Raw genomic sequence first — 16804 nt, 5'->3', positions numbered from 1 at the left:
GTGGGGAACTTCCTTCAGGTGCAGCAGAGGTTGGGCTGTTCTGCCTTGACCCATCTTCACCAGACGACATGGGAAAGTGGAGTGCGTCGGGGAGGGCCTAGCGTGACCCGACCGTGTTATTCAATGTTGGATGGGTAAGTGATTGCTGAGGTTGTCTCTGTCAGTAGGCGAGATGGCATGAAGGAGTGTGGCAAGGTCCAACAACACGTATTGACCAGGGTGAATTAGTCGAGGGCAGAGCAGGAAAAGTACGAGGATGGTAGATATATGATTGTCAGGAAACACGTGGTTTTGGTGATGAGCGTCGTGTCGAACGAGCCAGATCATTCATGATGAGTCTTTTCTGCCACGAAGATACAGTAGCAACCGCGCCGTTTAGTCTTGCAAAGACAGCAGTGAATGACCTAGACCGGAGAACGGCAGCCGGTATGCGCGACTGGGATGTCTGATAGCCCGGCTTCAAGGCGTAGACAGTGGCAACAAAGAGGTGCATGCCTGGGCCAGAAGATCTGAATAGAGTGTGCGGGAGAGGCTTCGGAAGCATGGAATCACGCATGCGAGAACCATAACCAGATGACCGGATGCAGCAAAGTCGAGGTCAAAGGTCAAGCGAAAGTCTACCAAGGGGTGTGTACATGACGAGATCGCAAGGCACGCGAACAGAGTGTAGTAATCCGGTAAGCACGGCAGAAGCGTGACTGTATTCCATAGATGCTTGTTAGTCAGAGAGATAGACAAGGTGTGTACATGGTCCGATCAAACGCGTTTCCACTACTCGAGACGGCGGAAGATGTACGTTGCGTCGGCAATGAGCTGCAGGACGCCGATGCAAGCAACAGCCAGGGTCCCAGAAGCCTAAAAGCCGCAGGGCTTCGGCACGTCATAATCTTGCAAAGCTGGGTAGACCCTTTCGATTCGGTCTGCACCAAGGGCCGTCCGCCGTGAGGATGCAAGGGCGAGCTCGGTCATCCGGTCATCCCAGCGGCCTTCCGCGCGCCATTTCTGATCCTGATGATCTACTGGTACCTGTACCTTTCCGCCGTACGTAGCTTTCTGGTGTTTCATTCAGCCAGTTCCATTCTGCTTCCCGTAGCTGCAACCCTAGGACCAGGACCCGTACGCCAGGGGATGGCCCAATTGGACAAACCGGTTGGAACTGTCCCGAAATTATTTCGAGGACTCGTACCACAGTACCCTCCTACCTCGGAGTCTTAATTACTGATCTGTTTTGTTGGCTCGTATATTATTTCTGGAACGATGTTCCCGCAGCTCCGTGGCTCTCGTCGACCTTGGCCGTACCGTCTTTCTCGGACAGCCGCGGCTTGAGTTCAAAGCAAATGGATCGGCAACAAGTGCTTGTTTACTCAAGTGTGGCGTAGACGCTGTTCTGTCCTTGCTATCTGAACTGGCAGCCACGACTAGATGCTTCGCGTACCTCTGCCTCCATGCTATCGTCTAGTGACACTCCAATAGCGACTGCAGGCTCGTGAAGCAGTGCTTTAACACGCTGATCCGGTCGGCCCACGACATCTCGTTGATACAAGAATTGTACAATCTGGCGGACTTCGAGCCGACAGCGACCAACGATCCACCAGTGACCAATTTCAAGCATCAAAGCAAGCCAGTGAGCCAGTATCACCAATGCTGCTGTGTCCAGATCAATCAAGAGTTGCTGAAAAGAGGGCGTTATGCGCGAGACGAAGGTCAGGAGCTTGGTGAAGCTCTCAGCGCTAATAGGTCTCATCCTTCTGCACCACAGCATAGTCTCCAGACTGATGTAATAAGGCTGCTCGCTGTCAGAGTCGGCGGCAATATTGCAAAGACGCAGGAAATTGGCTTCGATCAAATCGATTTTGCTGCTTGGCGTGTATTCTGTGTCATCTATTTCAGCGGCCAACACACGGAGACTGAATGCCCCATCGTGGTCAACAGTTCTGAATATCGGAAGCCAAAAGCTTGATGCGAGCCACGGTTCCATGGCTTGAAGAAGGCCTTTAAACCCTGCTTGGATACCGAGCCATTTGAGAGCAACCTCTCGTGCTGACTGATCTTCGAGCCAAACGAAGCTGCATGGGGCCGAGACACCGCCCTCTGCGAGATCTGAGTCATCCTTTTGCGAGAACTGGTGCATGGATATAAACATGACCGTGCTCAGAAGTTGATCCATGTTGTGCTTTGTGACATGACCATGCCTATTTGTTACTCTTCCGTCATCGGCAGAGATACCACCAAGCTCACGTCGAAAGCCTTTGATCGCTTTGGCCCAATGATAGCACTCCGCGACCTTGAGCTTCGCTGAAAGAGGCTGCATCTCGAATGTCATGAGAGATCGTAGATGAGCTGCTGCGAGTCCCAGGACAGTATGCATGAGATATGGAGTCTGGAGGGCCGACGACACAACCTCTGTCCTGGCAATAATCTGACTTTTGGAATTTCCACATGTCATGGCAGTCATGTTGACAAAGTGGTGCAGCACCGCGAGCGAAGAGGGTATTCCGTCCACCTGCAGTGACTCGAATGGTAATTGCGGTGTCCATGACCTGGAACAGGACAGAGGTGAAGTCCGACGGATGAGGGAGATGGGCCTCATTGCTCCCGTCGATGAGAAGGCGACAACACTACTCTGCCTCTCCCTTGAATCGTCTAATATGATCGACTTCGGTTTCTCATATGACGACTTCTCCTGCTGTGGGTTCCCTGAAAGCCTCTCATAATCCTTCATCGACGCCATACTCGAGAGGTAGTCACATCTCACTCCACGGACCTTACACTTGAGGCAGCCCCCGTCATGATCTTTGCTCTCGTCGCATTTCAGCCTTCTGCTTTTGCAGGTTTTGCACCCCCAGCGGCTCTTTCTGTGGGCTCGTCGACCACGAGGCTGCCCAACCGCGGACGCACTGGTAACTTGAGACAGCTCTTCCGCTGCTAGAGAGCCAGGTCTAGAGCTGTGCTTTCTTCTGCCATCCTTGACTCTGAACACATTCTGCAGAGACCGTTGCTGTTCCTTGGCGCCAATGGTCATTGCTAGGACGTTTGACGTTGCCATGATGCTTCAACTATATCAGTCGGGCATGATGGTCCGGGATGGGTGTTGCAGTTTTATCACAGCAAGCCCCTAATACCATCGTCGCATCCTTTTTCCATAGTAGCCGTGTAGATTGATCGCCAGAACTACTAGCAGAGTCCCTGACTCTGGAAGCACGAATTGATGAAGTATAGCCGGGGTACGTAGGCGCATCTTTACTGCTTCGGGGAACTGATGATGAAACTCCACCAACAGTCTTGGCAGAAGCAGACCGTGAACCCGAACTCGGCAGGCGTAGGCCTTCAGCCGTGTATTCTCTGACTACCCCAAGGACTGGCGCTGTTCGATCTTCCACAACTCGTGCTGTACGACCGATTGATGAACGTCTCGGCCATCGGAACGGATATCAAAAGACTGTTCTGCCATCTCTACCCGACCGCCAAGACCCTGCTACTTATCCCGGTTTTCGACCTTGACCAGCGAGGGGCGCGGAAGCACGGAGCGCGCAAAGCAAACGATGAATTAGGTCACTGGACAGGCAACTGCTATTGCGCTCGAAAAGCTCGCCGGGTTGCCCATTCCTGACAAGATCGTTGCAGCCCGGGAAATGTATGGCATCTTCCTGGGGTTGACATCACTGCTAGACAACGGCCGTACAACAGTCGCAGATGACAATCTTGAACTGAAGAGCTAAAGCTTTGCGCCATTATCAACCGACCCCATATGAGCAGCCTGACATAATCAATTTACGAGGTTAGGTCATCTTCGATGTCTGATCTTCTCACGACCGGGATCGAACGGAGGGTCTCGAAGTCTATTATCCAGTAGGTACGTTGCCGGCCTACGACCGTGAAGCAGGCTCGAGCTTCTCCTTAAGCCTCACAGGGACCTGGCTATCTCGGAAAGAACGAGACTACAGTCTCGTCCGTAACATACTGTCACATGCATACGCGAGAGCCGCTTTCTAGAAGACGTGGCATGGAGCCAGCAACCTTCGCAAGGCACTCCAGTCCAGCTACACGAATTTCAACGACCATCTTGCTGAAAGTATATCCGTCCCTGAAACGTTCGAGATACTCCTCGAGAACAAAAGACAAAGTCCGTCGCGTGACGAGACCCTTGCCTTGCTCTGACACCATACCTCCCATAGGTGCCACAGACTCCCAGAGCCACGATTACACGCACAACCTATGCTGGTCTAAAGCCTATGGTGATATTTCGGTGAGAATGCACATGTCTTGACACAGCTGCTAGGAGCAGCGAATTGCGAACTCCCAGAGTTCAGTCAATCATCTCGCCCACCCAGACGTGACCAGGAAGACTCCTTGCCTACGTGGCTAATGAATCGTAATCATGGCTGTGACAAACGTTCGCAATTACTCGCTCATGCTTGCTGCTGAACCCTTGCAAACAACCCGCAATCTTGCAAGTGCTCATTGTCGAGTCTCTTTCATAGAAGATGCAACGTTGAGGGAACACTCCGACTCTGACACAAGTATACATACTTTGTCGTTCTGCTCGGAGCAGCGAAAGTCACGAGTGCCTGCGTGGGACGAGCCGTGTGCGCACTTTGAGCGCGCAGACTTTAATTAGACGATGTACCGGGCTTGCCACCCGGAAAGTACTGTAGCCTGGCTTGTTATTCCGAGGACTCGTTCTGATGTATACGATGCAGCTGGCTACATCAATCAAAGTCCCCATAGCCGAACGTCCCAGCCGCATCTATCGGAAGAATATGATTCATCCGGTGCTGGCTCGCCAGCAAGTACACGACCGCCATGTTAGTTTCTGAAGCCAAGGAAAGGTGATGCGAATGATCTGACAGTATAGATTGTGTCCTGGAATCGAATAAATCCGGCCCTCATCTGCGAAGACCCTCAGCCACTCTTCATGCAGTTCTCGGCATCAGCCATGCAATCCATCCCATCTCGTCTCATCGCTCATGAGCCAGACATACCGCTATGCACATCACTCCATCTCATGCTGAACCACGCAATGCAAAAGCATATGTACCACAAGCCGGCAAGCTTGGCCTGCCATCTCCAAAAATGAATCTTGAAAACCAGAGTAGTTGAAATAAAAACGCCGCGCTATGCTCTCGCCTCGTTCTCGCCTCGCTCTCGCTCCTGCTCCTATCGCAATGCCTTGATATATGTGTTGAAGCAATCAATCTCCAGATGGCGATCCGCTGATCACCGTGTCCCTCACCAACATTTGATTGAATCATCCTGCATGGTGGTTTCGTAGGGGATATTGTTGGCGCGGTGAGACGCATAGACTCGTCTGGCAATGTGATACAGAGGTCGGAATCCAGTTCAATTGCAACTGTCCACGAGTCGTCGGAATCTTCACCGCAGCTTTCACGTCCTGCCTGATGTCGGGTTCTGACGCAAATTCTAACACACTCTTTCGCCAGCGAATCATGACAAACAGCAGCCATCTTCTTGTCTTCTAGCGAAAGCCCCCTGAAAGAATTCTTGCATTGCCGTATAGTGGAACAATATCCCTCCCAATACTGCGAGATGCCAGATGTTATGGCTCGCTCCAGCATAATCAAACTTTCCGGGCCACCACTTCTCCGGGACCTGGGATGCATAGATGATTGCACCTGTCAGATACACCATAACGCTCTTGGCGATCGGCGCGTAGAAGTAGAACGTCCATTCTGGCCCCCGTGTGTAATTCAACTGGATGACTGGCGCGAAGCCAGTACATGCGAGCGTTACGTAGAACAGTACACGAAACCAGGCCATGTCATTGCGATTGAAACTCTCTCGCCAGGGCAGAATAGAGCCGGCAACGCCGAGTGCTATTGTTAGGGACATATACACCGCACGAGAGACGGGCTCGCAATAAAAGGCCGTCCATTCGGTAGACAATATTGATGCCGCGACGAGCAGCGCAATGCCGGAGTAGTCGACGCATGCGAAGCGATCGAGAATGCATTTGTCGGCAATGCTGTTCATGGTGTGCCACATGGTGCTGCAGATCAAACACTTGCAGGCGGCAGCAAAGAAACAGCCCGCGATGAGGATGTCCCATTTGGTGGAGAGAGGATAGATTGTGGTGGCGGGGTAAAAATAAAGGGCCAGCCCTAGGACTATGAAGAAGCCGATCAAGTGGGACCAGATGTTGATAGTCTCGTTGGAAGGACGGAAAACACTGATGATACAGTCGAGGGACGTTTCATTGAAGCGGTAGCCCTTCAGAATATGTGGGTTACCTCGCCAGGGATGGGGAAGGTCTTCGTAGGTAATGAGGCGAGTTTCACGTGCTCGGGACAGGGCGTATGCAATGTTGTCAGCGAGCAGGTCGCGGGCATGCTTAGCTTTGTCGTAGCCATCTTCCAAGATTTCACGTGTGGTGGCTATGAGATGCTTGCCGTTACGGCCTGCGTGAGTGCGGGCCTCGAGTTCGGAAAGATATGTCTCCATGACCTTCACCGAAGCTTGGGCTTTCTGCTCGAATGTTTCTCGAGTGGGCATCAGCTCGTTGTATTTGGTGTCCAGTGTTTCGACCAGTATGGCAGCTCGGTGACGAGCAGCTCCCCACAGAAGGTCGCTCGAAGGGAATGAGGAGCATGAATCTCGCACATCCCGCAGAGCATGGTATCCGCGCTCAAGCTGAGCATCGAATTGGAGGCGACTCTCATGGGTGTACTTTTCTAGGCGGTCGAGTCGCCTCTTCAATTCGTTCAAGAAGATGTCGACCCTCACAAACACAGCATCTGCATTGCACAAGCTGACAGACCGAGGTCTGAAGGTATCGTAGGAATGCCGTCGCCCGCGCTGGAGCAGGGTAGATGTATCGTAACTCTCGCGAGACGTACTCGAAGCCCGGCTTGCGGGCGGAGGAACTTCCAGAGTCATGGAAGCAGTGACACAGGACATGTCGAAGGGTCTGAAGTACCCCAGAGGCCTGAAGAGGGCTTCAGGAACGTAGCAGAAGCAAGTTGCGGAATAGCATAGGAGGCAATGGCAGTCAATGACGCGGTCGGGTGGCTCGGGTAGGATGGAAATTTGGCCGTTAGGGTCTATTCGAGGTATATAGGGAATGACAGGCGTTGAGTATTACTACAGCGAAGAACCGAATGAGCGACAACAGTGGGGGGAGTGGCAAGCGGTGTCTGGGAGCAGAAGCAGTTCTCCATCCAAGGCGTGAGAGACTTGGGGGTGGACCTGTCGCTGCGAGAGAGACGAAGGCGAAGGCTGGAGAAGCTTGGCAAAGATCGGCACCTCGTCATCAATTTTATTATACCTCGAGCCAATCGACGCATCGCAGATTTGCACATGTAGTGACAAAAACGCCAGGATGATTGTGACTTGGGGTTCTAGAATTCTTTGTTGTCCATACCATTTAATGCCGTTGAGCGACAACATGTGAATGTGGGGGTACATCGGCCAGTCCTGGCCTATCACCTCGCCACGGGAATGATAGCGAGGCCGCGCCACGGTCGCCGGCTTCAGCCGTGCGTGCTTCATGCAGGTCAAGTTACTTCGGGCTTCTGGAAGCGGCCTTGTATCCAACACCGGTACATCTTAATCCTGCGCTGGCGGTTGACGATCAGCCTCCTATCAACGTCTAGGTCGAGCACGTTGAAGTCTTGCCCCCAGATACTCTCCAATTCATCCTTCTCGAAGAAGTAGACCTGGGTGCCATCGCCCCGCACATAGAAGTTCTCGTCCATCCACCGTCCAGCCTTGAATCTTACCTGAGCCAGATCTCCTCGTCCATAGTCTCTGAAGAGGACATAGCCACCGGGTCTGAGTAGACGGTGGACATTATTCACCGCGTTTGTCCACTGAGCTGGAGTGAGTGCCGAGAAGATGAAGATCATAACCACGATATCACAGATCCCCTCCTCCAGGCCTTCAGGCAGCACTTCTCCTGTGACATCCCACTGCTCCGCCCTGACTTTGCCCACTTTGGCTTCAATGTCTTCGGCACTCCTCATTGTCTCGACAGCTCTCTTACTAAAGTCAGCTGCAACCACTTGAAGATGCGGGTTCTGATTCATTCGCATAACAGGAAATGCGGTGTTGCCGGCCCCTGCTCCAACTTCGAGAAGAACCTTCTTCCCAGCATCGGGTTTCGTTATGTCGCTCAGAATGGGGAATTCTTGGACAAGCCATTTCCTGTCCTTGAAGAATGTACTCGTCTTCTGCTTGTAGAACAGATCCCACCATTTCTCGGGCTGTGAGTTGAAGCGGTTCTTGTCGTACGAGGATACGGGGGCAGCCCTTTGCTTGGCGTATTGGGCCTCACAGAACTCGTAGTGCTCTGCGTCCGGGGTGACATGGTCCCACGCGTTGAACTCAAAGACGTCGTCCTCATCTTTGAGATAACGCTGGCCGAATTGAAATGGGTCAGAACGCTTCGCGTTGCTGGCTGGGTCGTGAGACAGATGTGGTGGAACTTCCTCGTCTGTTGGCCGAGACGCAGTGTCTATTGATAAATTTCCAACGTCGTTGACAAGACTATCTTCGTCTTGCTGGACATCGTCGGGCCCTCTGTTCGGCGCCATTGCATGATACATAGAAGGAGAGTTCGCCGTGGCCGTGTCGAGAATATTTGAAGATCGCGATTGGTATATGATTGGTCACAAAGGCAAGGCTGTCATATCAGGCTGAACTCCGCGTCTGATCCGTATCCGTGAGCGACTCAGTCTTCAGGTCGAACAGTCTACTTGTGCATGCTGCAGCCGAATGTTTTGCATTGTGGACATCAACAAAGCCCAAATGAGTACCGCCCTTCGCGTGTTTACAAGATGACCGTCGAAAGCATGGTCAGCGACTCGTCGCTTCAGCCTCTTCTGCAAACTTCCCATGCTGCGCTGCGCCAGGTACAAGCCATTCTCGACTGGCTAGAGGAGAACGCTACATCTGAAAATCCCTCCCTAGAACTGAAACTCCAACTCTCGTCACAACAAAAGCTCCTACACGTCTACCTCACAAAGTTGAGGACCCTGCACCGACGGTCGGCGCTCGGTGTCCGCGCAACCAAACAGCAGACGGCAGAAGCCAGGCAAGAGGTGGACCGGTTATTACTCCAGTTGCAAAATCTTTACTACGAGCAGAAGCATCTTATTGGAGAGATAGCCGCATGCGAAGGCTATGATCACTCCTATATGCGTTTACCGCTGCTTTCGCCGGATGAGTACGTTGGCCTGTTTCCAGACCAAGCTGGGCTTTCGGAAGAGGAACTTATGCCCAAACGAATCGAGCACGAAAAGGAAGAACGTGATAAGATGGAAGAAGAGCGTCTCCGCCTTGTCAAGATCAAAGATGAACTGCTGAAAGAGAACACGCTGAAGAAAGAGGAAATGCGGAAGATGGACGAGAAGCTGGAACTCATGATTGACAGTCTAAAACCGCTTGAGGAATCATTGATCAAAGATATATGAATTGATGGTTCTGCAATACCAACAGCTGCGCACCTTCTCGCAGAATTGACCGAACAATCACTGTTCAGACTTCTCCGCAGATGGTCAGTTCTATTAACGCAGCCTCTTGCTATGCCTGGATACCGCCTTCTCATGCCAGTACATCTGTGCACGGTTGAAGAGCACGTATTCTCGCAAGGGCTTCCTTCGAAGATCACGGCAGCCGGTTCAGCTTTCTGCGGATTCTTTGTATGAAAGAGCCCCACTCTGAGCTCGTACTCACGAGTCATGCCCTTTGATGCACAGGTGACGACTGGGGCCTCGAGTGCTTGGAGTTGCTGCATCCTGGTTTCGGATCTGGGTGGATTCCATCTTCGCTCCTTGACCGAGAGGCACAAGATCCGGCCATTCCTACCAAACTCACATGTGGATCCCCGCCAGCAGGAGAGGCTGACAGAGACAGACTTGTGGCTTGTCACAGTGAAGCCAGTTGTCTTAGTCGGGCAGTTAAACGTAGTAACAATAACAAGCAGGATCTGACCTGGTCGGACAAGGTCCGCCCCAAGAGCACTAGCCTAAAAAAGCCTAGAGGCACGACCTCGAAACCTGGATGCCTGGTTGTTCGAAGAGCCGAACTTCCCTCCCTCCCTTCATTTCTACTTCGCTCTTCAGTTCTGATGCACGTCAGGGGTTGGCGTTGAACATCTTTGTGCTTTTGTAACTTGCATGTATATCGCTGGTTTTTGGATGTTCTTATCAAAATAGATCGTCAGTCGCTTTAGTCGATCACCCCGCGAAGATCGCCATGATGTTGTGCTGTGGGACACGTTCGCTAGCCGACAAGCGCACCCAGGAGAAGTCGCAGGCAGCTAGAGAAGCAGAAGCGCGCCATGCCCGTACCATTTCCATCCTCAGCCCACCTCCACGAGCCTATGTAGTCGATCGTCCATTGTCTTACGATGAGCACATGGAAGCACCACCCCCATACTCAGCCGCCGTACAGTACTCCAGTCCTCCAGCTATGACCTATGATGAGAAGAATGAGAAACAACGTCTTGCGGCATCCTTCGCTGTAGAACCGCCTCAAAACAGCCCGGGACTCTCCGAAGCGGGCGAATATTCGGACACATCGTCAGTCATCTCGACTCGAACTGGCCTCGGAAGTATGTTCACTGGTACCACCAACACCACTAGTATTGCCCAAACCGTCAGGGAACGGCCATTCAGCGGTGAATTCGAAAGTCGTCCGCCTTCCTATTATGCAAGGTCCATCGACCGGAGAAGTTCAGTGTCGAGTTCAGAAACAGGCCGCATACTCAGGCATCCTGTTATGAGAGAGGGCTGGTTTGAGAGCCTCAACAGGGATGATAGCAGCATGTATGGCGATTGAGGTACTCTACTAGCCACTACGATGCCCATGCATTGCGACAACTGCACGAAAATCATATACGGAGTTTGGGATGCTCGATCGCCCTGCGAAATGTCTTACAGCTCGATGTCTGTATTGCAAGCACATGCAACATGCCGCGCCATTGTGACGGCTTTATTCGCCAGTCTTGGGATGAAAGTGCATAGCATTATCTCGTGGCCGTCTTCCGAGCCGCAATTATCCATCGAGGAGGGTATCATCTTTTCCAGCATCTCTCGGCAGCTGCTGCTAAGTCTGCTGAACAATCACATCTTTCCGACCTGCTAATGAGCAGGCATAGCTCTCTTCGAAGAAGTGCATCCCTGCCCCCATGAACAGCCAGCGAAGTCAAGCGCAATGGGGAATCGAAGGTCGTGGCGCGGTGAACGTTGGAACGATGGCCAAAAGTACCCTGTCTCAACATACGCCCACATTGAGCTGAGGCGAAGTCTATCATCAAAGTATGTTGGGAAGGCTGGCAGAAGAACTCGAAGAAGTTCCAGGAACCCATCTGAATCAAGAGCGACGCTCTGCTCCATCTCAACATGTTCGTTCTCGCGGACTATTTCATATTGCCGAGCTTGAAGCTTACTGCCGTCGCATATTCGAGCGTAGCCTCTACAACGCCAAGGACCGTGAGATACGAGAATGCGTAAAAGCCATCAAGTCAGTGGAAGATCTGCCGCAGGAAAAGTTGGGATATGATACTGCAACCGGTTATCGAGCAGGCGGCGAGCCGCTCCTTATCAGGGCAGGATCTTGAGAATCTCAAGAGCATGGCTGCGAGATCCACGAAATGATCTCTCGATGCAGAGGTTGAAGAGCCGAAGGCTACATCGCCAAGCCTCGACGTAGCTGTGCATCGGGGGTCGACAAAGTTGATGCGTGGCTTCCCTGAACTCACCGCAAATAGCATTCTACAGGAAAGGAAGTAGCAAGTTGCTATAGTGTCGGTGAAGTGAGAGTCGGACAACTAAGCCGCATCTTCCTTTGAGCTTTCCACAAGTCCTCTTTTTTGGTAACCTCCTCCACATGAACGTGGCAAAAGCTGCTGCTGAATACCAGTTGTCAATATTCATTTGTTGATCTCTCGTCACCTCAGCGCAGGCTCAACCACAAGAGTCACCGGTACAATTAAGAGAAGCATATTCAGGTGACTACTACAACATGGGGTATCTTCAACCACCATCAGTTCCTTCGTCACTACTCACAACTTCATAGCAAGAAGTCCAAGCGACCGGATCCTCCTCAGGGCCGTCGACCGAAGAAGACTTGGGTGCCCCTCGATTTATCCCAGCCTGCACCTGCTCGAACTCCACTCCATCACGCAGAAACGGGTCAAACGGTGACTCTAGATCCGCCTCGAACACCTCAGCTCGCAGCCATGGTCACGCCTCATCCACAATGGACTCCAACCCTCAACCAGCAGACTTCTGCATGGTCATCCATCTCATCCACACCGAGCATCCTAGAGAAGCTCAAGTTGCTCTGTCATAGTGATGCTGAACGCAAGAAAGAGGGTTACGTCCTCACGGATATCACTGAGAGGGAACTATGGTCGAAGATGAGATGTAAGGTCTGCAATTGTGAATACACTGGCAGGAGATGTAGTGTAAGAGTCGCTGATCCCGACCAGCGAAGCGAAAGAACCGGAAGGACAAGCAGGATATAAAGTCATCCGATCCTCCTAGCAAGAGGAGTCGACACTTTGAGAACGCATCGTTCAGACCAAGTGCCATGGTTACCAAACCTGCGCCGTCAGTCTGCTTCTGGCATCCTGGGCACACCCTTAGACCAGCAAGGGTTAGTACTCGAGCTTACAACTTTCCATTTTAACCTTGAGCGCTAGGTCTGGTCATGCTGCAATCAACCACTGGCTGCGCGCGGATGCGAAAGCTCCTCCACGCATAATTACGACGATGTCATCGATCCAAGCTTTCGAGCTGATTGGAAGTATCACAAAGCTGGGATCCTGTCAGGCTCAACCGACCCTCGCACCGGCTGGAGACCTGCTGTGGCTCTTGATTGTGAGATGGGTCACAGCGCAGTTGGCGAGAGCGAGCTCATCCGCTTAACGGCTGTTGATTTCATTTCTGGAAAGAAATTGTTCGATGCCTGATCTCTCCATCAGTCAAAGATGCAGCACCTCAACACATGATACTCCGGCGTGACTCAAACTGCAATGGCCAAAGCCATGGCTCAGCGAACCTGCTTCTTTGGCCGAGAGGCTGCAAGGGTGGCACTGTTTTAGTACATCGGTTCAGAGACAGTGATTGTCATGCATGGCGGCTGCTCTGGCCTCACCTCCCTACGAATCCAGCACTCTCATGTGATTGATACCTTTACGCTCTGGGATTATTTTGGACAGAAATTCGAAGGTGGTCGAGGCTTGAGGGACCTGACCAAGATATGCACTGGTAGAAACATTCAGATGGGACATGGTCACGACAGCTTGGAAGATGCTCTGGCCACTCGTGAGCTAGCCATTAGCTTCATGGACATAATTCCCGATGCGTAAAGCGGCCTTTATTGTGGCCAATGGTCTCGGATCGGCCTTCAGCAGTGCACGTGAGGAGAGGGGCATGAGACATCTGTGGTAATCGGATGAAGCTCTTGCATAAGTTCTCGCTGTCAGGATTGGGAAAGGCGGACTCAGTAGGCTGTATTTCCAGGGTACAGAGGTAGTTGTATCCGAAAAACAGTCGAAAGTTGTTCCAACTCTTTCCCATCAAACCCTTCAATCGACAGCAGTTGCGTCAATCGGGCTCGTCTACAAAGATATGTATCTGAGCTCGGGGGGCTTCTTCTCACCTGCTACATTCCGCTCGGCGAAAGCAACTTTATAGCATGTACCGATAGTCAGGCGACATGTCTCCCATCTCAGTCTTCTCGTACTCGCCAATCCCCACATCCGTCGTCGTATCCCTCTGCCGGTTCTGCCACCAGCACGCCGCCCCATACGCGATACAGCTAACGGCGCTCAAGCAAATGAAGCCCTCGCAGATACTGTAGCCCATCCGATAGAAGTTCACCGCATCCTTGGTCTGGAACGCGTAGGTGGCAATGATACCGCCGATGTTGCCAAAGCCGATGATCCAGCCCGAGCCGACGGCGCGGCGATGGTGTCCGCCCAGATTCATGGTGAACCAGCAGACGATGATGGGCATGGCGCTGTAGGTGCCGCAGGTCACGAGGAACAGCATGCCGTACATGACTTGCGTGTCGTGGTGCACGTTGAGAAGCACGGCGAAGCCGGTGATGGCGATCAGGATCGGGAAGATGCTGTGTTCGGAGACGTTAGTACACTTGCATCGGAAGACATGGGGCAAGACGGTAGAGATGAGAGTTCTCATGTTGGCCCTGACTCAAGTTTATGAAAGACTTACGTAAAGGCGAAGCGGTGGCGTATAGCGTCGCTTGCGGTCGCGACCAGCATGGAAAATGCGAAGGCTGCCGCCCAGGGTGGCACGCTGTGCAATTGCGTCTGGATGGGCGAGTATCCGTAGCCACGGATGATGCTGGGTGCGAAGTAGGCGTAGCCATAGGCTGGGACAATGAGGCCGAAGTACACTGGTGACGGTTAGTGAGGCTCTGACGCAAGACAGATTTTGGCTCTGCGGAAGGGGCAGCAGATTTGGACTTGATGGGTGCCTAGGCGCCTTTCTCTCTCTCTGTGGGACGTCGTGTCGACCAAGCAGTTCAAGATAGGAAAGGAGAAGTAACATACTTAGACCTCCAAGAAAGATCTTGTAATCTTTGAAGCAGTTGACGACGTCGCGGGCGGTAATACGGCGCTCGAGGGCGGATTTGCCTTGGTCTTGTGCAAGTCGGGTTTTGACGAAGGTTTTCTCCTCCTCGGACAGCCATCTGGCGTCTTCTGGGAAGTTCGGAATCACAAACCTAAATGTGTCAGAACGAGTAGGATGGGCGGGTAGATAACCCTACCACCAGATCAGGCTGATGACACATGTAAGAATACCCTCAAGGATGAAGATCCATCTACCTCCGTCAGTAACAGTTTCCCACGCGATCAGCGGATAGAAATGCCCACCTCCAGCCATTGTAATTTCTCACGCCTTGCAGCTTTCCGATGGCAGATGCTAGGAGGCCGCCGAAAGCACCAGCGAGAGTGGTGGAGGCGAAGAAAAATGTGTAGCGTTTCTGGGCCTCTGCTCTTCGATACCACATCTTTAAGGAAGGGCAGAATTAGCCGAGACCTGGACATCGGGACCAGGCGTAAAGCCTGAAATCACTCGCATCAGAGCTCTTCGTGTACTTACTGTGATGCAAGTCAGCATATACAGTTCCATTGCAAGGGAGTGACAGCCGATTTAGCAGCTGGCCATCGCCTGATGAGACGAAGGAATCGGAGATTTTGGCAATGCATCGCTCAGATGTGACCAAACCAATGCCAGCTTCAGCACGTACCAGAAATTAGATAGAAGCAACCGGGAAACATCCCTGCCTCAGTCAAACCAAGGAAAAATCGAGTTGTGAGGAGCCCGCCGTAGTTCGTCACCAATCCCTGGCAGATAGTGACCAAGCCGAAGCCAAACATGCACAAAGACAACCACACGTTAGGCTTGAGGCGCTTGAGAATGATGTTGCTCGGGATTTCGAACAAGATGTACGGCACGAAGAAAATAACGAGGGCAGTGTTGTAGTCGGTGCCCTGGAGATTGAGATCCTCACGGAGTTCAAACACGGCGGCATTGGCAATGTTCGTTCGGTCCAGAAATGCCATCAGGTCTACAGAGATTAGAAAGAAGGGACCAGTAGTTGCACATGAGAACAGATGCATGATGGGGCCGAGGAGAGCCCGAGAGTATGGCTCGCTGAGGTGCAAATTCATCCAGGGGGATTTGCTCTCGATGCTGTATCATGATGCTGAATTGCCGGAATTGGGGCGACTCACACAACACTGAGAGGACTGGAATCACCCTCAGGTCTATCTTGGTCATCAAGCGACGCTCGTTGATATTGCTGGGGGCTGCCGCCTGCTCAGCATCACCGAAGTTGGCGGCATGAGCAAGATCGGGGTCATAGGGGAGACCGCCTGTCTTCTGAGGGCCTTCGCCCTGCTTTTCTCCTATCAAATGGCATCAGACATCCAGACACTGAAGAGTAGTACTGCGTAGGGAGTAGGAGGAAACTCACCATCAATATCGAATCGCATTGTGTTGCGCTGGAATACGGCCTCGAAGCTGTAGAAATTCTTGATCTGAAGGACGTGGTCACTAATTTAATACAACCGGCACCGGTCGTGCGGCCGATGACCGGCACGCGTTGTGGATTGTTGAAGCGGATACCGATCTTGGTCACCAGGCCGTTGATGCCAATACCTGCCAATGCGACCCTGGAAGTCGGCAACCCCGCAGGATTGCTAGGAAGGACAATTACTTAGCGAATCAGTGGCCCCGGGCACGCCACTGCTTGGCTATGGCCATTGGATTCCGCCCGCGGCGCCCTGGGCATTCTCGCTTAGAACAGCGGAGGTGCGCCCGGATCCCCCAAAGAGCCCGGGTCGGCGGCATATCTGGGGAGGCAAATCGTAGGCTGTCGGCAAGAACATGCGCGATCCAGTAGTGCATATACAATTTGCGATCAATGCCAACAACCGAGAAAAGCCATTCGCCAGCAGTAAGTAGCATCATTGTCCAGGTCTCAAAGTCTCAAACGAAGCCGCTGCCGCATCACGACATCACGAGCTTACCGTCAAGCGACGCCCAACGCGTCGCAAGGTCAGATAGTCGAGTTAGCCCGGAGTCTTCGGCTTGAACCCCTTCTCATTACGATGAAGGGGACACTTGAGATCGAAGAGATCGACTATGCGAACAAAAAAGCGTTGGAAGGACCATGGATTGAGCTTTCTTGTAAGCAGTAGAATCGCGCGTTGCGGCTCATATGGAGGGCGTGCTGAGGGGGCGCAAAAAGTGCCTATTCTAGTGGCTGAAGACTGCCTGAATGGGCTGTCGGGCTTGGCCGCTGA

The 16804-nt window shown here is 52.4% G+C and overlaps 7 protein-coding genes across 7 annotated transcripts; 3 read left to right on the top strand and 4 right to left on the bottom strand.

The window, feature by feature from the left end:
- Nucleotides 1-1396: 1396 nt before the first annotated feature.
- Nucleotides 1397-3046, bottom strand: HMPREF1541_06804 (uncharacterized protein; the record flags this gene model as incomplete). The annotated part of the gene is made up of 1 exon (XM_008721133.1): nt 1397-3046. The coding sequence occupies one exon, from the start codon at nt 3044-3046 to the stop codon at nt 1397-1399; it is 1650 nt and encodes a 549-aa protein (XP_008719355.1).
- A 2399-nt stretch (nt 3047-5445) lies between these two features.
- HMPREF1541_06803 (uncharacterized protein) lies at nt 5446-6915 on the bottom strand (the record flags this gene model as incomplete). Its single annotated transcript, XM_008721132.1, has 1 exon — nt 5446-6915. One exon carries the CDS (start codon nt 6913-6915, stop codon nt 5446-5448), a length of 1470 nt encoding a protein of 489 aa, XP_008719354.1.
- Nucleotides 6916-7511: 596 nt separating this feature from the next.
- Nucleotides 7512-8549, bottom strand: HMPREF1541_06802 (uncharacterized protein; the record flags this gene model as incomplete). The annotated part of the gene is made up of 1 exon (XM_008721131.1): nt 7512-8549. One exon carries the CDS (start codon nt 8547-8549, stop codon nt 7512-7514), a length of 1038 nt encoding a protein of 345 aa, XP_008719353.1.
- Nucleotides 8550-8792: 243 nt separating this feature from the next.
- Nucleotides 8793-9428, top strand: HMPREF1541_06801 (uncharacterized protein; the record flags this gene model as incomplete). The annotated part of the gene is made up of 1 exon (XM_008721130.1): nt 8793-9428. One exon carries the CDS (start codon nt 8793-8795, stop codon nt 9426-9428), a length of 636 nt encoding a protein of 211 aa, XP_008719352.1.
- A 2771-nt stretch (nt 9429-12199) lies between these two features.
- Nucleotides 12200-12934, top strand: HMPREF1541_06800 (uncharacterized protein; the record flags this gene model as incomplete). The annotated part of the gene is made up of 3 exons (XM_008721129.1): nt 12200-12386; nt 12452-12618; nt 12665-12934. The coding sequence occupies 3 exons, from the start codon at nt 12200-12202 to the stop codon at nt 12932-12934; spliced, it is 624 nt and encodes a 207-aa protein (XP_008719351.1).
- Nucleotides 12935-13093: 159 nt separating this feature from the next.
- On the top strand, nt 13094-13333 carry HMPREF1541_06799 (uncharacterized protein; the record flags this gene model as incomplete). The annotated part of the gene is made up of 1 exon (XM_008721128.1): nt 13094-13333. One exon carries the CDS (start codon nt 13094-13096, stop codon nt 13331-13333), a length of 240 nt encoding a protein of 79 aa, XP_008719350.1.
- Nucleotides 13334-13655: 322 nt separating this feature from the next.
- Nucleotides 13656-15559, bottom strand: HMPREF1541_06798 (uncharacterized protein; the record flags this gene model as incomplete). The annotated part of the gene is made up of 7 exons (XM_008721127.1): nt 13656-14097; nt 14202-14385; nt 14543-14715; nt 14761-14814; nt 14867-15003; nt 15069-15079; nt 15244-15559. 7 exons carry the CDS (start codon nt 15557-15559, stop codon nt 13656-13658), a joined length of 1317 nt encoding a protein of 438 aa, XP_008719349.1.
- Between the last annotated feature and the right edge of the window lie 1245 nt (nt 15560-16804).

This window comes from Cyphellophora europaea, assembly GCF_000365145.1.
Source record: "Cyphellophora europaea CBS 101466 unplaced genomic scaffold supercont1.6, whole genome shotgun sequence".
In the NCBI taxonomy this organism is placed as follows: Eukaryota; Fungi; Ascomycota; class Eurotiomycetes; order Chaetothyriales; family Cyphellophoraceae; genus Cyphellophora; species Cyphellophora europaea.
The sequence above is the reverse complement of the archived record's forward strand: the minus strand, read 5'-3'. Positions and strand labels throughout refer to the sequence as shown.